The following is a 25,521-nucleotide window of genomic DNA, read 5'->3' on the forward strand; positions in this document are numbered from 1 at the left end:
AGGACAACAACACTCGTAGTAAGATGCTGCATGAAAAAAAACCTCAATGTTTTCAGGGCCTTTAAGTAACTCCAGCAATACATCTAAAGGTGACCGCTTGCTACAGACAAATAAGGTCTACACTTAACCAAAACTCACAACCCTCTCTTATGTGATGTTAGCATGTCTTTTCAAAATTTCATTACCAGTTTATAACAACTTCAAGCAAATCATCTAACAACTAAAATGATGAGCATTTTAATATCAACATGGTTTCCTCAACATCTTGTTTCATGTATACTGTAATGCATTGTTATATTAATGTGTAATTTACTATACATGTGTGGTGGTTTTAAAGCAGGGTATCAGTAGAATTTACTGGAATTTAATAACTAGACCATTCTGTATTTTATTGTCTAATATGTAAGATGGTTCAAAGTCTAACTGGAATCACATTTAGTAATCTCTTTTTGCAGTAAAAAATATATTTTTTAATGTATTCATATTTTTTTGGTCTGGGCAAATATTGGAATCACCTCTTTTCCCCTGATTGACAGCAGGTGGCAGGCTGAGTCCCAGCAGGGGAAGAGGGACAAAGTACACAAACTTCCACTGTAGCCTACAAGCCATGGGCAGACAGTTTGTTGTTAGCAGTTGTATTAAAGGACCAGTTTGTAAGATTTAGTGGCATCTAGTGGTGTAGTTGCAGGTAGCAATTCCCTCACTTCACCCAAATCTTATTTTCAGGTGATTATACACTCATGACAACATAGTTATGCATATTATTATTCCATTTCTGCTAATCCTCCTAACTGTTACACACCAGACCTTTAAAGATTATCTGAATGGACCGAAGTGCAAGGTACTGCAGCTGACAAGCTAATTAGCTATTTAGTCTGCAAACTGACGTTGGCAATGCACTTCCATCTACCTAGATGGAAAACATTTAACAGCATTAAGGTGAATTAATGCAAAGATAGAGGGTCTTTGATTTTTTTCTCAAAGGCAGCATGTGATGTACAAAAGCAGATGTGTATGCTGTAGCAGGCAAAAAAGATGCACCTTAACATGAGTTGGATTTTAAGGTGATAGGAGGATGCATTGTGTCCTGTATGTACAGTTATAAGATGCACATGTTGCAGAGTAGAGGAATTAGAATTAGATGAAACTGCAGGAACCCTAACATGTACAGAAAGAAAGAGCACACCACTTGCAGGCTTGAAATAATAAATCTTTAGCCAGCATATTAATCAATAGCCCAAGGATGTCAAGAGCACTGTGACGCCCCTCCCACTGTATTGGAGGCTGTTCTGGCTAACATCACCAAGCAATTGGCTGTTGTTGGCTGTTTTAGCTCAGGCCCTTTGTCTATAAACGCCGGCCCATGTCTGACTGCCAACATTGCTGACGTTCACACCCCATTGTTTATTTGTGTTAACTATAGTTGAATAAATTAACTACTCGTTTTAAGTAAATCTGATGAGTGGACTCGCTGCTTGTCACATTCCCTGAGCCAGTTTGTGACAAGCATGCTACAAATTGTACTGTAAACAGGCATGCCAGTTTCGTATGCCAGTTATTATCGTTTTAAAAAATGAAAATAAGATTCAAGCCCTCGTTATTGTTTTGCTTTTGAAAATGGCTTATATGAAAATCTATTCTGGTAAATAATAAGGCACAGTGAAGTTTGTACTCAAAGAGCATGCTGATGTGAAATGACTGCATTAAGTAACCCTGGTGAAATAAAGATATCATTTCAGTGTTATGTTCCCATGAACCACTTGCTCAAAACTGCCGACTGTTACCATGGCAACTGCAAATTGTGATGGTGGACCTTGTATATCATTGTATTTTATTGCTGTCGCTGGGAAATGACTGAGAGTGCTCTCAGTCACCCATGCACAAGCTCTCAGTAATGGGACACACTGACATTCTGTGAAGAATGACAACATCATTTTATACATCTACCTTGTCTTTTCGTGGAAGCTTTCCATTTTCTACACCCAGGCACCGCTTTTAAAACCTTTGCAAATAGGCAAAATGTAAATCATCTGGTAAATGAAGAAAACAAAAACACAGGGATTGACCAGGTCACTGCATGTTTCACTAATGTCAAAATTATCTTTAAATCTTTTGCGAATAATTAAAAAACTAATAGTGAGAAAATTAACATGTCACACTTTGTGATTTCTTATATTTTATACCATATCACATATTCATTCACCATCAGTGTTCTTATGTAAAAATCAACAATGACAGTCTCTCAGTTGCAGGGCTGATGCAGAATTGAATTATTGTCCCACATTTAATTGCCTCACAAACACTCTCTTCTAGCCAAGTCCAGGGAATATTTATTAGAACCTGAACTATACCAGGGTGCAGCTTAGTCTGAATGTTTGATAAATGATTCATCTTACTCAAAGCTGAAATTCAGTTTTAATTTGCAGTGGTGCACACATGGATGGTGCCCAGCACCCTTTGATCAGTAATGCAGGCTGTGAGTTGCTCTGTCATGCGAAAAAGCCAGCTAACAATGAGCCAGTGGTTTATATCTGTCTACAGAAAAGATGTTTGAAATTTGAAGCATCTTTCTGCCCTATCCTTATGAAATAGTCAACTAAAACTCACTGAAAAAAAACAATAGTAAAACAAGTCGGGACATCGTGGACAATATCTGGTGAGGTGGAAGGAAAAGAGCGGTGAGGGAGGCGAGCAGTTTCTGTCTTAGAGAACAGAAAGCTGGGTGTCAAGGGCTGAATCAAACTGGTGTCTGACTGACTAATAATGGGAGAATGGAGTGTTGATGACCCACCGAAGGCTCAGCAGACATTTTCTTCAACTGAAACCTGCTGAAATAGAAAACCAGTTGAATGTAGAAAGAAAGTCCACCTGATTTTTAAAATTTTAAGATTTTTATTTTCAGAATGGTTAACAAAATCAAGCCTGTATAGCAAACTATTGATATTTGATATATTTGCTCATATATCTTTTGGTTTGATGCTACTGTACCGTATACATTTTTTGTATCTTTTTTTGCAATTATAAAATATTGAAATTCTAAATGTTATTAACAAAAGAGAATTAAAAAAATTAAAGCAACTTTGCAGTGATAGTATACGATAGAATACTGTGTGATACAACATTAACTATTATCTCTTATGAACATAGAATAGTAACATAGTCTGCCATGCATATATTACCTGCTGAGTTACAACATAATACACACTATGCAATATTATGCAATCCTACACTAGAATGCATCATTCCTGAAAAGAATCATGTTAACTAACTGACCCTGTTAAATCCTTCACCTGTTATGGGGGTTTTGATACTGAATCAGTTCATAAATAAGATTAAAGCATCCATTTAGGTTTTTGGGGCGCCACCTCATTCACAGATATTTCTACCACCAGAGGAGGAGAGAGACTTGCCACTGTGACGAGCAGCTGCCTGTTAAGACACAACACACACACAATACATTTTTAACTACCCACATATATACTTAGTTTCTGGTGTGAAAATGTTGACACACATACCCCCGCCTGTCCTCTGGAGAAGTTGGCATGTGCATAAAGGAGCACTGCAATGTCATTATGTCCTGCCTCCAGCGCAATGGACAGGGCTGTGCTTTCATCCTGCAAACACACAAACTCATATACATTACGAAAGGTTTTGCTGTTTAATATACATTTATATGTGGACAAAGCAGAGAGTACCTATTTAATTACAGTGCAACTTCTACCACTTTGATTCCATAACATATTAAATGGAAAGACTTTAACAAATATTTCCCTCTGCTTTTGTAATATAATATTTGAGACAAAAATGGAATGATCACAGCTTGAAGCCAGCAGGCTCACAGAAGCAATGACTCACATACACTGTCAGTCAGGGTGGCATCACAGTCTGGCTGTGCCAACAGAAGTCTAACAATGTCAGCATGGCCGTGCTCGCTTGCACACATCAGCGCCGTGGAGCCCTCGTCATCCTGGAGATTGACCTCTGCCCCTTGTGCCAGGAGTGCCTGCACCATGTCCATCCTGCCATGGCTCACAGCCAGCATCAGAGCTGTCTGACCAGCCTGGACAGCAGAAGGCGGCGGTCAAACACAGGAAATGGGGTTAATGAGGCCACACATCTCAAACATTTCTAATATAGATTAGCTTGTCTGTGGAATCAAACAGATCACACTTTCTTCATTCTTTTACATTTTATTTTAAAGGTTCTGTAATAAAACTACAAGTCAGTCAAACATATACAAACACAAAAATATTACATATCTCTAGAGGCAAGTATACATTTTAACATATGAATTATATATTATATATACACACACTATTATATTATATTATTATGAGTTATCTCCTCCTTTAGCCACTCTCACACCTCTCTCTCTTCTTCTCCATGCTGCTTTTGTTTAATTCTGGACTTTTATTTCCCTTTTCTTCCTTCTCTTCCCTTTTTCAACGTTTCCAATAATAAAATAATAATAAATATTAACTTGGGTTCAAATAAAGGAGGTACTTAAAGGAAATCCCTCTGTAAATATTTTTCCTATAATTAATACAATCTCTAGTAAAACTTCAGAGAGATTATTAGGAAACTATGAACCTTTAAAATAAAGTCTTACCAAAACTACATACAGTACATAGATACCATATCATGTTTGAGCTAAAAAACATTATATTAACTCAACAGTGATAGAAAATGTACAAATGATTAAAAAACTCAAATTTGTGCAGTGCTCATCACTATGCAATGCTTACTGCCGGTTAGCTGGCTCCCATTCAGTTTATGTAATGGGCTCACAGCCTGTTATCCATTTTGAAGTACTAATATTGTAACCCACAATTTAAGAAAACCCACATCAACCTATAGAATTAAAGAATTAACAACAAGCAGTTTTTAGTAGTATCTATAGCAACATTCAGGACATCACATCCACTACCATTACCTCAGAAAACATTTACCTGGCTGGCCTTGGCATTGACGTCTCCTTTAGTGAAAAGCTGCTCCACAACTCTCATGTCCTCTGGACTTTCCACAGCTGCGAGTGCAGCCAGCATGATGGGCGTGTAACCTGCTTTGTTCTGTTGATTCACGTTACACACCTCTGTAGTGATGATGGTCAATTGGGTTGAACAGGGGAAAAAAAGAGAGAAAAGCAAAAGAAAGGTGTTGATATCTTCATTTATTGATTGGTGGTACTCTCAAACTCTTTCTACGTATACTGACTGTGCCAAGTATATATTCATATTGTAAGATATACCTTTACAATAGAGGCTTTTTAAGTAAAAATGTAATCAAAAACAATTAATTTGTACAGAGGTGGATTAATGCTTTCATTGCACATCAGCAAAGATACACAAACATTAAAGTCTTCATTGCTAGTGTGCAATTTAAAGTTCCCAAAAGCTTGTATTTTGTGTGTGCTAAAGTTCAACCTAGTTTATATTCTAGCACGACTCTGCTACAATAAGAATGAGCAGCTAAAACACTAACTTAGTGCATCTTGTGAAGCATCAAACAGCCTTGACTCTCACTTTCACATGGGTTCCATATTTGTTATTTTCAAAGTACAAGGATGTTTTGGATGCCTTTTAGGGCCAGAAATTCTTCATTTTGAGCTTTTTCATACTTTTTCAATCCATTGCAAACAATTCTAGTCATCCTGATTAGTGATCAGGATGACTAGAATTGTTTCTTGCTCATTATATTTCTATTCCAGCTGGCCTTAGACTACCTAGAGGTGGGTCCAATCTTTTCTGAAAGCTGTAGCAAGGCTTTAAGATGAAAATAAGAAGTAAGAAAAATAAGTATTTTATCTCCTCCATTAGGACACTTCTAGTTCTAATGTTTGTCTGTTCAATTTATATTGATTAAAGACTCTGAGTGGTCTGGCCCTGAATCATATTTCTCAAGTTTTGATCCCTTACAGACCTGTCCGCAGCTGGGGAAAAGGCACTTTTAAAGTGCGTCTTATTTAATTATACCCTCTGCACTATAGGATAGTAAATATACAGGCACTGCTGTAGCAGTACAGAACTTCTAAAGATCAATAAAAAAGTATTTTAACAACTACTTTCGCAAGCTAGATGAAGTACATGCACTTTAAGTATAATTATTGTTTTATCATGGTAAAAAACACTCTTTTGTCTAGTTGTGCAGCAACAAAATTGATTCTCAGATCAAGGGGCGACAGAGTGTTAGAATACAGGACCTCTAGTTGCCCTGTGAGTATTACTATACCTGCGTCAAGCAATTTCTTGACAATGCCGAAGTTGGAGTGAGACACACTGTAGTGAAGAGCTGTGTTTCCATTGCCATCAGCCATATTAGCTATATGTTGCAATACTGAGGGTGAAATGACCCGAAATGTAGACAAGTGGTCCTCCACCGTGGCAGGAGCGGCTGACTTGTGACTGGACACAGAGAACCATTCTTGCTCAAGTGTTTGTAAACAGTCATGCTGCAAGGGACAAAAGAAAACAAAAAAGTCTAAGTGAATAGAAAAACACATCAATTTCTTTTAAGCATCCTCAGTGCCTTGAAAGTTGCCATAATCACAGTGCGCAGAGCAATTTTGACTACTATTTCGCGATCTATAGACATATCGTGTAATTACAGTGATGTGAACGAAAAGACACAGACAAAGAGCATAATAAAGCAACAACTCACTATTAAAATCTATAAAACATCATAAAGGAAGAGGTCTTCATTTATTCCCAAAATTTTGTTGAGAGTTTTGTTAGTATTTAGAGTTTCATTATGAAATCTGTCTTGATTTTTCTTTTCAATAAACTTCTTTTAAACTCCCCTTCTCTCTGTTTACCAAATTATCGTGAAAGTAAGGAGGCTCTTTGACTTACAAATATCATTGTTTTCAAGTTCAAGAAAATTACAGAGCTGACACATTCCTGCACTTTCTGTATCCAATGCCAAAGTCATTTCATTTTAAATGACATACTTGAGCACACCCTGGCCCAGCATCTCTCCACACCCATCCAGTGACATACTATTAAACGTACACACACATAGACACACACGTACATGCAGGCACGCACACACGCAGTGACCTTCAGTGGCTCTCACACTGAATACAGTGAATAAAACATACCAATTCCCTGCTGGATAAAGCTGTGTCATCACTCAGGTGCACCTTTAAGGCTTGACAAGCATGAAACATCTTTTCACTTAACTTACACCTAAAATGAAGAGAATGCTAAATATTAGACACACACATGAAAATATCACGAGACTCTTTAAAGGCTTTAAAACCTTCTAGACCCCTACATTACCTCTGTTGTGTATGTGATTTTGCCGACCCTTTCGACCCCTTGTTGGAGCCAACTTTGCCCTTTCTTGCTTGCGTTCCATCTTGAGAAGCTTCCCTTAATTTTTTGTTTCCTCTTCTTTCCTCTTGCTCAGAGTTAGCCTTCTCAGGGGCAGAGAGCTCGTAAGATGACATGGGGTCCAATCTAAGCACAAAACACAAGAGTTAACAGCAAATATGTTAAGATACGGAGTCCCAAGGTTTGGTTGTATGTTATCAATTTAGATAATAGATAATTACCCTGTGGTCACCCTCAGAAGCTTCATGCTCTTCCTATTGCTGCTACAGCCTTGGTCACCATTCTGTTTCTTCATTACAGACCGCGGCACACTGGCATTGGTTGACCTGTCTAAAAATAACAATGCAGCACAGCCTCTGAATCTTAACATACACCACACTTTGTGACAGTGTTTTTTTAATACAACACATGTAAAGAAACAGATTCAAACCCTCTAGGTTAGTTTGGAATTGTTGAGGATATACCAGTATTCATGATGCTTTATATATTCTTACAAATCTGAAGATCTCAAATGAGAAAGCTTTCTCTGACACAGGCTCCTCCTAGGAAACAATTCAATTTTAGACCCTCAGCCACAAACTGGTATGCGGTATGAGACGCCTTCCTAAACCAGATATCATTCCAAACATTACAAGTGTATCCCTCAGAAAGTCAAATTGCCAAGCCAAAGGCAGCCACTTCCTCTAAACCTAACACAAGTTTAAACTTGGCCCGGGAGTGGTCTGGAAGTAAAATATTTTTAAACTAGACTATTTTCACACAGACCTACTGTAGTTCTCACTGAGATGAACTTTATAACACACTGACACACACACAATATATGCATGTTTACCTTGTAGCGCTGAGGATGCCTGTCGTTCTAACATCTGGATCATTCTTTTGACTTCTGAATCATTGCCACTCTGTTGGCAGCTCCCTGGGTTTGCTTTATCACACTTAGAGTCAACTGAATGTTGAGATGTCGACTGAAACTCTCCACTAACTGCGACAAAGAAAGAGAATGTTAGTGATGTTTTTAAATAGTTTCAGCATGGTAATACAGATATTATATACAGTATATTACACAACAACAACAACAACAACAATAATAATAAAAAAACATTAAAGGTACCTAATGGAGTTTTTGACCACGATTGGCACTATTGAGCAATGTTTTGATCAGTGGGTTTCATTTTGTTTGCAAGCACATGGATGATGTGATACACATTCCTGTTTATTGCAGAGGGCAATAATGCAAAAGTTTAGCAAGCTATATGGTGCACCTCGGTTTCACACCTTTCTACTGACCAAGAATGAGTGGCGACAAGATACCAATGAATGTAGCACTGTACCAGCAAATATAGGAAACACATAAATTTGGATGAAAGCTGCTTTGTGTTAAGAACTAAATGTATAGGTAAATATGAAAACATTTACAACAAAAGTCCAAAGGGTTCCTTTAACACTAACTAAATCCCTCCAGTGTTACCTTGTGGCTGAGAATCAAAAGGATGGACTTCTGTTCCTCCTTGTGCTGAAGCTTTGTTATTGCAGGACAGCTTGGAGCTGGTACTTCCTGGGCTACTGTGCTGCAGGACAAAGCCCTCCTTCTGGTGAGTGTAGTCCTCTGTGAGCAGGTCCCCATTCTCTCTGAGGAGCCTATGCATCTTCTCTATGTAATGGTTTAGCTCAGGGTCCCACTGGGACTGTGAAGATTGCTGGAGCATCTGGCTAGATTTACTGGATGAAATGGATAACTCCCGTATCCTCCCCTCCCCTACACCGATGCTCCTTGTCTTAACGGGATCAGGTAGAAGGGATGGTCCAGAGGCCATATTTCGGGTTTTAAGCCCAACCAGGAAATTGTCATTAATGTTTGTGAATCCAACACCAGTGTCTCTGGTTACCTTGGTCACTGTCCCTGGTGTTTGTCTTAAGGCACTTCCTTGCAGATCTGCAGTTCCTACACCAATTGTGCAGGTCTCTGGGGAGCATTTCATATCTTTGACCCTATTGCCTACTGACACCGTCCTAGTAAAAGTCTGAGTGGTGTTGGTGTGCTTGTCTGTGGTACATAGGACAGTATTGGTACTGGAGTCTGTGTTGAAGGCATGTCTGGTGTTGGTAAAGCGAGACACTGAACTGGATACAGTGTTTGTACGCTGAGAAGCTGTCTGGGGTGATGCCATGATTCCTAGATCCACTCCTCTGACTTGATCTGTGGAAGTACCTTGACAAACCACTTCCTTTGCCTCATAGATGATCACATCAACAGAGCAGTCTCCACAAGCCACCGAATTATACTTAATCTTTCCTTTCTTAGACCCCAGATTCTCCACTAGTACCTCTGTGTTGGTTTCTGCATCACAAAACTTTATCTCCATCCCAACTCCTTTTGTGTTTGTAAAAACTTGAATCCCCACACCCTTTTCCATGGTTTCCACTCGCTCCCTGACCTCCCAGTGGCTCATGGGGATATCTGGTCCTGTGCAAACATCCTTCAGCTTAGGCCTACAACAAGATACTCCTACAGTCTTGAACTCTATTGCCTCACCTGAGCTGGCATCTTGGAGCTCTGTGTGATTACCCACTCCTTGGCTTGTGGTGTAAGGCCTCGCCTCAGTGCCTGTGCTCACAGTGGATGGCCTAGCAAAGGAGGCTTTATCGGCTCGGTTCCTAGCTCCTGCAGCCTGAAGCTCCAGTTTCAGACGGCTCATCTCTGTGTGGAGAGCAGATTCTTTTAACTCTGCTTCTAAGTGACAAATTCTCTCCTTCAAGGCACCAATTATTAGTTGTTGGGCATCAAGCTCTGCTTCCCGTTCTGTGTAAATTCCAAGATTAACTTCAGATACTTCTATTGCAACGGACCTCATTTCTACTTGATCAGTGTACACATATTTGTTTTCTTTTGTGGGTCTAGACAAGGTGATATCTATATCTTTATCAGTTTCAACTGCAACTGACTTGATATCCCTCTCATGTAGAAGGTGATGGTCTTTTCCATGCCATGCTTGCAAATGTCCACCCTTAATGGTTCTTTCCAGTGCTTGCATCTCTTCAGTCAGTTGCCTGAACTCCTTGAGGTCGGTGCAGCCACTTCTCAGTATGCCCTCAAGCCCTTCCTCGGTATTCACCTTGTTCTCAATGTCAGATGTTTCCATGCTATATGCTCTGTTCCAGATCACATCACTTAGGTCCTCGTTGTCATTCTGGTTCTTGAGCTGAGAAACCATTTTCCTCTTTTCCTCCTGAAGGACTGAGATTTTTACCTGGAGAATAGGGATGATTTTTACCTGCTCCTCCAGCTCCTTCAGCCTCTGCAGAGCCACTACCATCTGGTCACGGACATGCTGCAGGTGCATGGAGCCTAGACTTGTAACTGGGGTGTTTCTACCAGAGCTCTGTGGGCTTAGCCTAAGGCATCCTGTGCTGCCTCTACTGCCCAGTGACGGGCTAAGATGGACATTTATATCACCTCCTGTGCCACTGGGCTTGTTCCCATTGTTGTTCTGATTATATGCACCCAGGCTAGTGAAGGTGGAGAGCGACCCAGGAGAGCTTACCCCTCCAAAGCTGGCCAGTCGACGACGGGGATGGGGCTGAGGTGGAGGCTGGTGCTTCACCTCCTGATCCAAGTGTTTGTGGGTCTCCTCAATAGGCTTTTCCACCACAGGCATTTGTCTTTGTAAAGCAAGAGATCTTGCGGCAGGCTGAGGCTTTGACTCATTATGTATGTGAGACGTTGCTGGTCCCTCATTCCTGGAGGGTTTGTAATCCAATGAGGAACCATGTGGTGGAGGGAGAGGAGGCCGACCTCTGGTTGTAGACGACATGCCCAGCAGTCTTGAACCATCACTGCTAGATGATGACAAAGATTCTGCAGAATGCCACTGGCTGGATGAAATGCCACTCTGTGTTTTTTCCGCATCATTGACGGCCACTCTGGGCCTCCTTTTAAGACTTAGCCGCTTAATGGTGGTGCCGTTTTGGAAAAGGTCCACACACTTGAGGTAGTCCACGTCAGACTGATAATTGAAGTCAATCCCCAGGGGGTTAGGAACACACTCTTCAGTGCTTTGACCTGTTAGAGCAACAATGGAGCCATAATTTATTTTGCATATGATTAAACAAAATATTCACTGAGTTTAAATAGTATAAAACAACACATTAAATTTATGGCAGTAAACCACTGATATTGAAAATGGAATTTGTTCTTAACTCTTCATAATAAAAACAAATCAGACAGAATTCACAGTATGCTATGGAAAATGCAATCTTGTTCTACTGATTTATGCTACTTTCTGCCCTTACAGTTTCTTTTTTTCTTCCTTACCTCAATAATACGCTCATCAGCAACGGTTTCTTTTCGAGTCTAGAGCCTTACTTCTATCACCTCAAAATGTTTTTGACTATAAACTCTCTGAGCCCGTCCCACAAGAAGAGGAGGGACAGAAGAGGATTTACCAATTGTGTAGACACTCTGTTTTCAGTAGTCACTTCTCTCCAAATGGTACGTCTCTCTACATAGACTGAACCCACTCTATAATTACTCTGCAACTTTCCCTCTAAATGCCTGACCATACTCTTGGCAGGTTTTACCAACCACAGACATCTTCCAAGTATTTCAGCCAGTCAACACACAAAAAAGTAACAGAAATGTTTTTCATTTATCGAATACATACCCACACAATACAAATTGTAATTCATAAAACAGGTATAACTGCATTTTAATTGTATTTAGTTCAGAGGAATGTGAGTTGTTGTCGATGGAGACATTCCCTTCTCTGCAATTATAAAATCCAATTGTAACATCTAGAAACAAAAGGCTAAACATGATTGGTGCATTACATATAAAAAATATACAAGTTATGAAATCCAGAACAAGAAACAGAACAGCAGTTACGCATTATGAGAAAGTAACATTAATAGTTACCTGACACATTTGTCAAGATGTAACTGCCTTGATCCATGAAAATGATTCACAAAGTATCAATAATGGAGCGACCCCTTTACATCCAGTTAGAACTTTGAATAAGTCTGTAAATTAAAGAAAAATGTAGCAAGTTAACAATTCTTTACATCTTGATAATTGGCTTTCACTGCATTGTCCTACTGCATCTCTCGTTCAGTTCCTTCCTCTCTACCAGCCCAGGTCCAGCAGTCAATAACAGCTAACCTTACATTGCTTACATAAAGGAAATGCAACACCACGCCATGACATATTATAGTTAATTCTGCAAAAGTACAGCGAGCAAAAGGCTAAGCCTCAGTGCACAACAGTGACTCACCACATTGCAATGCCATATCACTTTCTCATTAGTAGGCACCTTCTGTTGTCAGCATGTGGACAGTTTCTTGTGGAGAATGTAGATAGGCTTTCGTTTATCAGTGCCTTATACAGTAACTATTTTTCTTCCTTCATAGAGAGTCGGTTACATTACAACAAAGTTATTGTTTTATACATAAAATAAGATAACATGAAGTTGTTCCAGCAGCAAAAGCAGCAGGACTCAGCAGAGAAAAGAACATTCAATCTATGCACAGAAGTAATATATAAGAAAAAAATATATAGCTATGAATAAATAAATATCATTACAAATATTTATTTCTAGGTGGTACAACCAGTCTTCCTCAATTAAACATGGATCACTAAGATATAACATTTTGCATATGTATTTATGTGTAATTAAATACTATGTGAATATAAAAGAAGTCAGGCCGTCTGCACACTGACATCTAAGACACTTCAAAAGCCGGAGTGAACAAGTTGACATGACATCAAACCTCAGGCCATAAATCCAATAAGTTTAGTAAGTTCTCTTTAGAATCAGCCACAGTGACCCATAGAACTATTTCTGCTGCTCTTACATGAATGTTACAGAGTGACTTGGGGAAACTCATTGTAGAGGAGCAGAGTGAAGTTTGCAGTGAAAAACAGAATCTGGAACTAACAGATGAATGGATTAGAGAGGCAAGGAAAGAAACAAAGAAGTGGAATTTAAACATGAGATTTAAAATGTATGTATGCTTTACGCCTTTTTGAGTCATCTACTTTAGAACATTGTACTGCTTAGAAAAACACCATTATTTAAATATATATTTCTGGTACAGAACATCTATTGTATTCACAAAGCAACTCACATATCCTCATTCAGTCTTAACTTACACACAGACTGATGCCCAGTGGCTATCGGGATATGCTCTCACTCTGTGTGTGCCATGTTAGCTTTTGGCACATAACCAAAAACAGTAATGCTTTCTTGACCCTAACAACCTTAACCATTTGGTGCTTAATGTCATTTGTCTTATAACATACCGTTATTTGTTTAATTAAACTTATGGAGACTTTTTTTGGGTGTGAGTTTTCAAACACCAGGATTACTGCCATTAGTACACAGCATCTTAAAGTCAGATAGTCTACAAGAGGGTTCAGCAATTCATTTCAATTGGGGTCATTTTTTAACATTGTTCATTAGGTGTCCCACGGTGTTTAAGGCGTGGTGGTGGTAACTATATGTTTTCAATATATGTTGTGTCATTTGAGAATAAATGTGAGTTCTGAAACTGTATAATGATTGTATATTATCGGAGTGTACATATTTTAGGCAGGTAAGATTTCCTATTTACTGCTGCAAACTGTTGGACAGCCCAACAATATCAGCTTCATTTCTTGTGAATTGCTCCAAAATGTCAACTCTAAACATTATCCAAATAAGTGAGGGAAACAGAAAATCAATCACATGTAACCGCTGACAGGGAGGTCAGGTAGAAAGCTTGTTGTCTTACAGGGTCACAAGCCAAAACTGTTGGGTCTAGAATGGGTCAAGTCCCCTATTTCTCTGTTTTGAAAAGGGGGTTAGGAGATCCTCATCATCATTTAGCTTGGAAGGTGCAATTCCCCAAATAATTCCTCAACTTTTGACACTGGCATGTAAACAGAACCTGCTGAAACAGGTAGGTATTCCTTACTTAACGATGACTTAATTACAAAATGTCTCCTAAAAAAAAGGGGGACAAAGAGTGAGCAGGGCTGGCTGTTGCTGAAGTCTGACACCTTGTGGTCAGGATGAGAGAATTACAAGATAAAGTTAAACTGTGACATGATGCTCAAAACTCTTACTTAACTTTATAACCTTTCTTTGTTTCTCTTTTACAACTGAAACTAAAGTCAGTGCGCATTCCCCCGTTAGCCTAACGTTAGCTACCTAATGTGATGAGCTGCCACTCACCTGTGCAGGAGGTGAAGGGGAACACCTACAGCAGGTTTTTTTGGTGATGTAGAAGTTAAAAAATAATGTCACACAGTAGCCTTACCAGTAGGGAATGGTCGAACATCACATTGTGAGACACTAATGCGACCGCGAGGTTATCTTTTGTATCCACGTCCCTCATTTGTTTCACCTTTTTACTTGTGAAACGCCATTCCTGTGAAGAAAGAAGTTTTCACTCTGCAGGAGTAGGAGAGCCACTGCGCATGTGCACAGGGCTGTCAACAGGCACAGCAGGTGCTCCTGGGAGTCAGTCAGGTGATGAATAGTCCCCGATAAAATATTGATCATGTCTTTTCTTCTGTTGAATCGATTACATAGCATAAAGATTGCATATTTGTTGAAGCATCTTTCTTACAAGTGTTTTGCAGGCTTCTTGTCAGGAGAAGGGAATGTTGTGACCAATACATCAACAATTATATTTTTTTTCTTTACATGAACTCCTAGTGTATATTTCGTGTAAAAAAAACGTATCAAGAATCATTAAATATACTGCAGTTTTTCAGTATTATTACCTAAATTCACTTTGGGGAGATAGAGTCTATGAGTTTTCCTAAGATATGCATGGATTTCAGTGTACCATTCCACTTATAATACAATAACAAATGGTAAAAAGGAGAAAGTCACTCTTACATCCTGCAGAATGGACCTTAAAGCGACTGCTTGCAGAGAACAACAAAACTCAAACTGATTCAGGGCACAGAGAGACTGACATTCTCCTCAGGACTGAATCTTCTCACCAGACTTCATTTATATTCAGCAGCTTGTAAGCTGCACAGTGACATCATGTGGACACAGTGCAGAAATACAAATTGCAATAAAAAATGTGTTTTAACACAGTTTGATAAGCAGGGGGAAAAAGTAGTACATTTTACTGTAAATGTTCTTTCCAGACAACATATATATATTTTTAATTCAAACTATTTTTTTGTATGCATGTGTATTTGTATGTAAGGGACCCATTAAACTAAAATAATAGGGACTATATTATATGATTTTTGTAGTTCCCACATGCTGGTCTGCAAAGCTGACCTTTGCAACTACATTTTATCATTAACCCGAAAAAGCTATGAATGGTGTGTGATTAACCATCATTCATTACCTCATGGTGGTCCCTATTATCATGCATGGTATCTTGTTAAGTTCAAAGTTCAACTTTAACTTTCAGTTGTGAAACAGGTCTCGGTAGCATTTCACTTAAGCTTATGTTATACGTAAAGTATCTCTGAACTCAAGTCCTTTTACCTTTCCCTGTTTGTTTCACCGACAGAGACTGCCATAAACTAATCACATGCATGCAGAGACACACTGACACGGACAACATGCACCACTGCTCCCTCTGAGCATGGCTGTCTATTAGCCTACCTTGCAAATACTGTTTTATCAGCACATGTAAAATTAGGGGTGTTATATAAAATCTGGCAGGGTAGGCAAGGACAATGAGTCCCATGATTTGAACTTTACACTTCTTCAGGATCATGCAGGGAAGGAATGTTTTAATAGTGTGGCCAGAGAAGTGCTGAGGTTGTCATATCCATTACAAGCTCTGCACATTTTTGCATTGTGAATGTGGGAAGTTATTGGGAAGGAAAATGTATGACTGTTAGTTAAAGTATGTTAGATTACCAAAGTAAAACTCATGCTTGGCACTTGTAAAGCTAAACAAATAAAATGTGTAATAATAGGAATCCAGCATATGTTTGAAAAGCATGGAGCATTTGTTGATGTACTGTAAGGAAATAGGAATTAAGCTGGGTAATTAATGTAGTGCTGTGTAAACAATGTTTCTGTTAAAAGTATCTGGAATAATGATGCACTTCTGCACCATGAACACAATGAAACAAGATCCAATTGTGTTGAGAGTAAATGCTGTTTAACATCACACAATTTGACTTAATGAAGTGATTTTGTTCATTGAAAACTCTCCTCACAACTTTACAGTGCAGACTGAACCCCCCCCCCCCACTAAATCCTATAATCAAAATGAGCAGGGATTGAATCAGGCGAAGGCCATTGTTACTTTAAAACAAAACAAATGCTCCCTATCTCTAAACTTTGCCCTTTTGAACCCACAGTTACAGAACTGATCAATCCAACCCCTACCTGTGAGAAAGGACACTTCTGATTGGTTGGAAGAGTTGCACACCCCCGTCCCTTCCCCTATCTCAGAGTACACTTTTTAACTTTGGGGCTTCGCTCACCTATTTCACTTAAGGCATCAGGTCCCAGTCCCGGCCCCACTCCTGACAACAAAATGTCTGACAAAGGAGAATTTGATACCAACGTCCTGACGCTCACCAGGTTTGTTCTGGAAGAGGGCAGAAAGGCCCAAGGAACGGGTGAGCTGACAAACCTGCTCAACTCCATCTGCACAGCTGTCAAAGCCATTTCAACTGCTGTCAGGAAGGCTGGGATTGCTAACCTGTGAGTAGTATTTCTTTTTTAAATGGTGGGGATAGAATGAAACAAGCATGCATTAGAATATGAAGGTGAATATGAGCATCTAGTAACTATTGTACAGATTAAGGTCTGAGAAGGGGGAATTACAGTGTACACCCCTATTAATAATATAAATCAGTTTGAAGCCACTGTTATTTGAAGGCTTTGCTTTTATATTAACATTACTTTTAGATTAGCAAGTTTAAATTTCTATTATGTTTTGGTGCATTAGGTTTTTTTTTACGTTACCTGCAGTATGATACAAGAGTCTGTGAGCACTTTTAACTCAGGTCCTGTCCAAAGGTAAACTCTGTTGTTGTGTACAATCCACAAGGGCAGAGGTCAAGAAGATAAATAACGTGCTTTTAAGACCGTTCTCACTGGTTTTACATTTACAACATTTTAACAAAATAACAAACATATTTGGGGAAAAAAACAATTAAAGAAGCACCTCTCACAGTTTAATAATGGATTATTACCTGTCCTTCATTGTGTTTTAAACTTGCATCAGAATGGAAAGCTTTTTACTCAGGCTTTAAACACAGTCTACTCGTCTTTCCTCTCTTGGAAGATATGGCATTGCTGGAAGCACCAACGTGACAGGGGACCAGGTGAAGAAACTGGACGTCCTGTCCAATGACCTAGTCATCAACATGATCAAGTCCTCCTTCAGCGCCTGTGTGCTGGTGTCGGAAGAGGATGAGAAGGCCATCATTGTGGAACCAGATAAGAGGGTACTTACAGTGTAAACATGCATGTTTGTGCAAAACTATGTGTCCTCTTTCTTTATGTTGTAGATTTCCACATGTTATTCTGCTATTATTGTGACAATGATCAATTTTTGTTTTCAACTGACAGGGAAAATATATTGTGTGCTTTGACCCACTGGATGGTTCCTCAAACATCGACTGTCTCGTCTCAATTGGAACAATTTTTGCCATCTACAAAAAGGTTAGTAACTACAATTCTGCATGCTGATTCAAAACCAAAGTTATTATCAGCCGTTTTTTGTGTGTGCGTTATACTTTATTTTATTACCTAAATCTATACCCTCTCGGGAGTTTTACAAATTAACATCTGTAAAATGAAAGTAGGTTCCAGTGGTGCAAAGTACATCTATTCAGGTCCTGAGTAATTACTTGAATATGAGTATTTCCATTGTATGCTACTACATACTTCTAGTTCACTACATTGGAAAATATTGTATTTTTTACACATGTATCTGACAGTTACTAATAATTTATCAGTAGTAGTTTATAAAATAAATTATCAAACCTTGCAGAAAAATCATATGCATTTCATTTATAACATACTCCATGTAATATATTTATTGCTATAGATTAAACAATATGTAACATAGTTAGAATTCTTCACCTCTACCAGCCACAATCCTTACACTCACAGTAATCAGGGGCCATTTTTCTGCATAATGAGTACTTTTATATTTGATACTATTTTACCCTACTATAATTACATCTGAATTATAGTAGGGTCTTCCCCCTCACATACCAGGGGACTTTTATTCTTATATATTTTCAAGTACTCATGGATAAATAAAGAACTACTCAATGATCTTAAATAAGACACAGAGTGAACATATTCACTACTGTAGATGAAAAATTTAAATTTAAATTTAAGTTCAAGTGTACGCAGGCCCTGAATCCATAAAAAGAGGTTAAATATTTACAGTGTCCCCCCAGTACCGTATCCTAAGAAAACAGCATTCTAACTGGCAGTGTCAACAATAGTATTGGTTTCTAAAATGCCTCTTTCTGTTGTGATATTTTATCATGTGTTGTTTCACAGACGACAAATGATGAGCCAGCTGAGAAGGATGCTCTGCAGCCTGGAAGAAACATTGTGGCAGCTGGTTATGCTCTGTATGGCAGTGCCACCATGATGGTCCTCTCCACCGGGCAAGGAGTCAACTGCTTCATGCTTGATCCCGTAAGACTAATGTTTATTGTTGTAACAGAATCAGAAATTCTAGCTGATCATACATATATATTATTTTGTTTCTATGATTCCTTTTTACACATTTGTCATTTTTCATTATGATATTCAATGCTTCTCATCAGTTCCCTACATTTATTTTTCAGGCCATTGGTGAGTTCATTCTGGTAGATCGAGACGTGAAAATTAAGAAAAAGGGGAAAATCTACAGTTTGAATGAAGGATATGCACAGCATTTTTATCCAGATGTATCAGAGTACCTACAAAAGAAGAAGTACCCAGAGGTAATGGAAATGAGTCACTGTTTTTGAACATTACATTGCAAAGGCCTGATGAGGATTGGTGGCCAGTGACCATTATTAATTATACTGTACTGTGTAATTGAATATATGTGAAATACTGACTCATAATTCTACATCATATTTTTGTGTTTCTAGGATGGTTCTGCTCCATATGGCAGTCGATATGTTGGTTCAATGGTAGCTGATGTTCATCGTACTTTGGTTTATGGAGGCATCTTTTTATATCCTGCTAATGTCAAGAGTCCTAAGGGCAAGGTGAGCAAAGGAGTTTATACACATGGACAAAAGGCGTTTGATTATGGAATCCTTTCAAATCATGTCAAGTTCCTGTAAAATCCACACATGTTATTTTTCATTTACCCTTTCATCAAGTCACTCCTATTACTGCTTCTATTACTGCGTCTTTCAGCTGAGGCTGTTGTATGAATGCAACCCCATGGCCTTCATCATGGAGCAGGCGGGAGGCATGGCCACTACAGGATCCATGAATGTCCTGGACATCCAGCCCACCAACATCCATGAGCGAGTTCCTGTGGTCCTGGGATCTCCTGATGATGTTCGGGAGTATCTTTCCATCTGTAAAAAGCATAATAAATGAGGTATTCAACTTTGTTATGTATCAATATTTCAGAAGACCATATAATATAGGCATCAATTACCAAACTGTCTTAAGATCATACATCATTTTATGTTTGTCTGTTTTCAAAACAGGACAAATAGCACAATCAAGAGGCCCAATCAGGACATTCCTCATTCAGTGTTTCTACTCATTCCTCCAGCTGTGTTGATGAAGGAACCAGGAACCTCACTGGGCCTACTAAGTCTGCCTCACACTATGCTAATCCCATCTTGTTGGTGTAAGTGTTATTTGTAGAGACATTTTTAAATAAAGACAACTGAAAAGATGCTTGTGTTCTTCAGTGAGTTGCAAAAAGTTCTCTGTGAATGTATGGATTAAGGACATAGGTAAAAAATGTCATACTGTATTTCAGATTGGACGGATGTCAGTGACCTGTACACACTTTATTTACAATGTTAACAACTGTATCAGTTACCATTGAGACCCCTCCAGATCCGCCCCTGTCTGTAAGGCTGTACTTGAGCTAAACATAAATGTCAGCATCAAAAATTTCATGGCAATCCATCCAATTGTTGCTATTTCATATTTCAGTCTGAGCTTGAATTGAGCACAAGTCATTGTCAGTGTGCAGAATGCTTTGATGCCTTCTCAGTAAAGAGGTATTGGTCACAGAAATGCAACTGTCACTGAGACCTAATGGTGCGCAAGAACTGTGTTGTTATAGATTGGACAAAAGGTGCTTTGTGTTAAAACTGGATGAGACATTGGATGGCATTATAAGCCTATTTGCAGATTGTATTTCCATCCAAATCTGTCATTTTATTATGTTTTGTGACCACACGAGCGCACACACACACAAAGCCTTTTACATTAGCTGTAAGATACTGCGTTCCTTCATTGGCCATCTGCTCAAATTGCTTTTGAAAGCAACAAGCCTAATAGAACACTTTGGGCTGAGGTATTGCAGGACACACATTCACACCTGGAAGCTGCCAAGTACATAGTCTTTCACCTTCCTTACTCAGATTGGATCTGCCAGTCTGGGAATCCAACCAGCCTGCCTCTCCCATGTCTAAGTATGTATGAACAATGCTCTCCTTTCATATTCTTGCTAAGAAAGTTGAGACCAACTCTGTTTTGTTTGGACATAATGGGATTTTGGGATGCAAGCCCAGATATTGCAGTAACAAGTAAAAGGACATCATTGTTTCTACGAGTTCTGAAAAACCATCAATCAATAACAATAAGAGAAGTCCTTTTGTTGAGACAATACATGTGAGTTTTTCTGGACATGTTGTAATCTTCTCATGTGGTTGATGACTCATATCAGAATTAAAACACTTGGGAAATCTGATTACTTGCCTTCTTAGAGTTAGATATAAGATCAATACCACTCTCATGTCTATGCTGTAGATTTGAAACTAGAGCTAGCAGTTAGTTAGCTTAGCTTAGCTTAATCCACCTACCTCCACCTACCAGAACTTTTCTAACTCCCTAATTATAACACATTATTTGTTTAATCCATACAAAACCCAGATTGTCTGAACCAAAGTCACTGTGCCTGGCCAATAAATAGTTCCAGTAGCCTACTTAAGCTCATTAACCAGAAATTGTACTTATACTAAGCTTAGCTAACCAGGGTCCAGCTTCATATTTACCATATAGTTATGGATCTTCTCATCTTGGGAAGAAAGTGAATAAGAATATTTCCCAGAACGTTGAACTGATCTTTTAACCTGAGATGACACAGAGTTAGAAGACAAAACCTCTTTAAAAAAAAACAAAAAAACCCAGTTCGTCCGTGTCCATTAACAACTTTCATTTCTTTCAGACTCAGTGTTTCCTTGTTAGCCTCTGATGATTTCTGGCATCAGCAGCACAGTCTGACAGGCCTCAGTAGAGCCAGAAATGTTTCAGTGTTGCCATTTCACTAATGAGCCATAAAGACTCACTGAGAAAAACCAAAAGATCCAACAGTATGCTAACAACACAAAAGCCTCATTCAATCAATCAAGTTTGCTTAGGAAAGCAATCATCATGGTCCGTATAACAACAATGCCTTCTAAGTCAGCATACCCAATCTGTATCTTTCTCCACATTGCACTGTATCTCCCAGCAAAGGAAAAAGAAACGCATTGAAAGTCTGATATGAAACTTAATGAGCTTTTAATAACATTACAACACAATAATAACACAGTTGCGTGGCTGACTGGTTGCTGATGTCACTTGGAAACTTGGCATTGGCGTGCTAAAGCTCTTCTGAGAGCATGATGGAATTTTTATTGCCTTTTTTACTTGGCAATTTAAAGCCTCTTAATGTGAGAATATTGTACGTGAGTCATCTGAAAGTTAAATTATGTAAATTGATAGCAGATGTTTGATCAGAGACGGAAGGCTCTGCGCTTTCAAAAGAACTTCTTTGTATATGTAGAGAATGGAAAATAATTTATGTTGCTCCAGTGTGCTGGATGGAATCCATATTGTCTGGTATTCACCAAAAACTTAACCACTTCCTCTGTTTTATGTGTGTTTGTCAGTGTCAGCATTCAGGGGCCTCAGTGCCCATGAGACACACAAACACTTACACATTACAGGCACACTTGTTTATTTCAATTTTGTTCAGACTGTGTATGATTATAGGTTACTGAGTCAATATTTAGATTTTGCAGGAAAAGCAAAACCCTGCCTGTTTGTTTTTCCCTTGCTACTGTGTGTGGTGTGTGTGTACGTACTGCATACGTGTGTGTGCTCATGTATAAGAGGATAAGATTAGACATATCTAGACGCATCACTGTTTGACTTTTATTTGTTCTCAGACAAAAACAGAACAATGTTCAATTAAATTTACAATTCAATTTATAATTTTTAAACAGACTTTAAATAACAGTGTTAGGTAGCATACCGGAATATCTGAATAAAAATCTAGTTGTCATGGCTACTTCTGCCAACTGATTTATTGTTAATAGAAATGAATGGTAAACATCAATTTATAAAATAAAACAATATGTCACATATTTGCCTTTTTTATGTTTACTTTTGCTTCAGCGACACTGTTTTGTCCTTTTCTTTCTGTCTAACCAAGACAGGTCAGTACCTGTTTACTGTTGTAGCCCTTCACTGTCTGACTGATACCCAGCCCATGTCCAGACAGGCTCTGTTTACTTTACACTCTGATTAAGAGTGTCATAGTGGTGCATCTGTGGTGTGTCAGTGCAGCTGACAGCTTACTCAGTTAACAGCCCCTCCCTCTCTGCAGCCCATCTCAGTTTTGCTGGTGCTGGATGGAAAGGAAGAGCACAAAGACCATAGATCCTATAATTTATGTTTATGCAGAAATTAAAGGAAACATTTTCAAAAATAAAAGAAGTCTATAACAAGCATGTTGTTTTTAGCCAGCAGACCATGCTGGTTATTGACAATTGTCAATAAAGTTTTGCTCTGTATTTCCCGTCAACGTCGCCATGGCCCTTTCAGACTCTCAGTTTGCGACTTTGTGCAGAAAAAAAGGCACCAACTTTGGGGAATCAACTTTAATCAGCTCTGCTTCAATTGTGCCAGAGTCTAATGTCAGCCAACATTTGGTCCGGCTCTAAAGGGAAACAGGCTCAAATCGTACAGCGTATGCCCAGTTTAAGATTTAGCTTAAAGCACCACTAGGCCTAAATACTACAGCCTCACAAAGCCAATAGCACAGCTGTGGACTCTTTTGCTATTTTTTGGGGGCACATTTTATTTCTTTGTTAGACTACAAACAGTAGAAAGTTGACAGGAAAATGAGGGGAGATGGGAAATGACATGCAATGAATGTCCCCAGCTGGACACGAACTGGGGACCACATTGCCGTTAAATGTCAAAGCCTTCACCCCCCAGCCAGGGTACAAACAGACATGTTATTCCCAGGTGGTCAATATTTCTGCACCAGTTGAGCTAGTAAACTATTTGGTTCAATTTATAAATAGCTGTTTGTCATGAAGCTAAAAAGATCTTTTCCTCTTTCAAAGCAAATGTATGTTTTAGTTTAGTGTTCTTGTCATGGTGAAGGGTAACAGAAGATGGGACTGAGTTAACGTTAGGTAGCACAATCTGAGAAATGTCCCAAATATATAGGACTGTTAAACAGCTAATTATGTGCCTATAGTGTACAGTAGCTCATAAGAAAAAGATGAAAACTATATATATTCAGCCAGTGACTTCCACTATAAACAAGATTCTCTCTGCCAGGTTGTGTGCAGCAAAAAGGTTTTATAACTTCAGCCATCAGACTACACATTCAACCTACAATTTCACCTCTTGTTTAACTGATCAGCATGGCTTTTCTCAGCACAGTGACAGTATGCAGACTCAGAGAGCCTATGTTTAAATTAAACATAAACTCTGTATCCCAGACCACCCTGACTGGAGTTAACTGCTAATCCAAATAGTGCCTCAACGTTTGTCCAGGAAGGAGCCATATTTGTACCTGATACTTCATGCATCCCCAATCCTGTCCACCCATGAAATACTCTTATTTTGGAGCTAACAGTAGAAACACCTAAAATTTCCTTGGTAGTTTCCCATCACAAGACCGCTTTTCATATTTCCATATCCAAAATCTCAAATTCAAACAGACATCTAAGTGACTGTTGCACTGTATGAAAGCCTCCCCTTAACTCTCTGGTTACACACTCAAAACATTTTTGTCACTTCGGAGAAAACTCTTGTCAAAGACTGCAACCAAAGCTGATGTAAGTCTATTGAAGCCAAGCTGGATGGGAGAAACCATTATTGCAGTTTAGAGGGCAAAAATGTTTTGTCCAAAGTTATGTTACCAGGCAACAATAATGTTTCCAGTACACTGAGCTGGTCCAGTAACTGCTCTCAAGTTTACCTTTGATAGCAGATTGTCAATCTATGAGACCTGTGTCCATAACAACTGCTTTTTAGTAGGTGTATATCTCAGAAAAATAGCTGGCAATGGATCAGCACAAAATACATTTCTGAGAATCAGGACAAAATAATATTCTCTGGCAAGCACGTGTGTCTGAGTGATTCATGAATCCTGTCAGAAGGTTGATCTTTTTTCTTGTTCCGTTTGTGGTGGTTCGAATACAGTAGTAACCATGGTATTTTGTGGTATTTGTCTGTGGAAGTGGGAAAAAGTCCACTCAGATGATCTTGATTTACTATATGGTGTCATGGATGGGGACAGTTGAACCAGACCACCGCTGGTGCTGCGCCTCGAAAAGGCTGGTGTGTTTGGATTAAAAGCATGCATGTGGTTACTGTCACAGAAGACAGCCTCATCTGGGCTCTTACCACCAGAATCTTCATACGCTTAGAGTCAGTGTTTTTTCCGCTTGTAGGATATGTGTGTATAGTGAGTAGTGTACGCTTAGAAACAATAACTGTAATGTAGATGGAAGGAATCTAACCACCAAACTACAGGCATCTCCATCCACATGAACAAAAATCAAAGGATACTCTAGAATATGTTTGCGTTTGTCTCTATCTTTGGATATTTTGGCATGTGGGATGTGTCACATGTTATAAAGGTTTGCAGTTATTGTGTATCTCGGGTTCCTTTTACACTAAGCTGGAACGAGGTACACCTTTGTCAGCTGGGTTTGAAACAGTTGAACTCTCCAAAACTCACCAAAATGTCATCAATCAGCCCACTTCTTTCTTGTGTC

At 38.9% G+C, this 25,521-nt stretch overlaps 2 protein-coding genes across 3 annotated transcripts; one reads left to right on the plus strand and one right to left on the minus strand.

The window, feature by feature from the left end:
* Positions 1-2,911: 2,911 nt before the first annotated feature.
* On the minus strand, positions 2,912-14,767 carry LOC118333103 (KN motif and ankyrin repeat domain-containing protein 1-like). The gene is made up of 12 exons (XM_035668628.1): positions 14,625-14,767; positions 12,244-12,347; positions 8,800-11,391; positions 8,164-8,313; positions 7,553-7,661; positions 7,278-7,457; positions 7,097-7,184; positions 6,229-6,448; positions 4,950-5,092; positions 3,860-4,060; positions 3,516-3,614; positions 2,912-3,429 (listed from the first exon to the last, which is right to left on the minus strand). The coding sequence occupies exons 2-12, from the start codon at positions 12,278-12,280 to the stop codon at positions 3,367-3,369; spliced, it is 3,882 nt and encodes a 1,293-aa protein (XP_035524521.1). The 5' UTR covers positions 12,281-12,347; positions 14,625-14,767; the 3' UTR covers positions 2,912-3,366.
* A 1,993-nt stretch (positions 14,768-16,760) lies between these two features.
* On the plus strand, positions 16,761-21,150 carry fbp1b (fructose-1,6-bisphosphatase 1b). Of its 2 annotated transcripts, XM_035668629.1 has the most exons (8): positions 16,762-17,002; positions 17,589-17,751; positions 17,876-17,968; positions 18,824-18,964; positions 19,117-19,254; positions 19,408-19,527; positions 19,682-19,871; positions 19,984-21,150. In XM_035668629.1, exons 1-7 carry the CDS (start codon positions 16,833-16,835, stop codon positions 19,868-19,870), a joined length of 1,014 nt encoding a protein of 337 aa, XP_035524522.1. In that variant the 5' UTR covers positions 16,762-16,832; the 3' UTR covers position 19,871; positions 19,984-21,150. The 2 variants fall into 2 exon arrangements, with proteins under 2 accessions (XP_035524523.1, XP_035524522.1); XM_035668630.1 differs by lacking the exon at positions 19,984-21,150 and having other exon boundaries at positions 16,761-17,002; positions 19,682-19,872.
* Positions 21,151-25,521: the final 4,371 nt, after the last annotated feature.

Source organism: Morone saxatilis, unplaced genomic scaffold (genome assembly GCF_004916995.1).
Source record: "Morone saxatilis isolate NCDOM2014 unplaced genomic scaffold, NCSU_SB_2.0 Contig21, whole genome shotgun sequence".
NCBI lineage: Eukaryota > Metazoa > Chordata > Actinopteri > Moronidae > Morone > Morone saxatilis.

Excerpts from the sequence above, each read along its gene's own strand:
- LOC118333103 (XM_035668628.1), bottom strand. The coding sequence starts at position 12,280 with ATGGATCAAGGCAGTTACATCTTGACAAATGTGTCAG. Across the intron at positions 7,458-7,552 it reads CTTCTGAGGGTGACCACAGG|ATTGGACCCCATGTCATCTT; the intron begins GTAATTATCTAT and ends TTTTGTGCTTAG. Across the intron at positions 3,615-3,859 it reads ATGCCACCCTGACTGACAGT|GATGAAAGCACAGCCCTGTC; the intron begins GTATGTGAGTCA and ends GTGTGTTTGCAG.
- fbp1b (XM_035668630.1), top strand. The coding sequence starts at position 16,833 with ATGTCTGACAAAGGAGAATTTGATACCAACGTCCTGACGCTCACCAGG. Across the intron at positions 17,752-17,875 it reads TTGTGGAACCAGATAAGAGG|GGAAAATATATTGTGTGCTT; the intron begins GTACTTACAGTG and ends TTCAACTGACAG. Across the intron at positions 18,965-19,116 it reads ACTGCTTCATGCTTGATCCC|GCCATTGGTGAGTTCATTCT; the intron begins GTAAGACTAATG and ends TTTATTTTTCAG.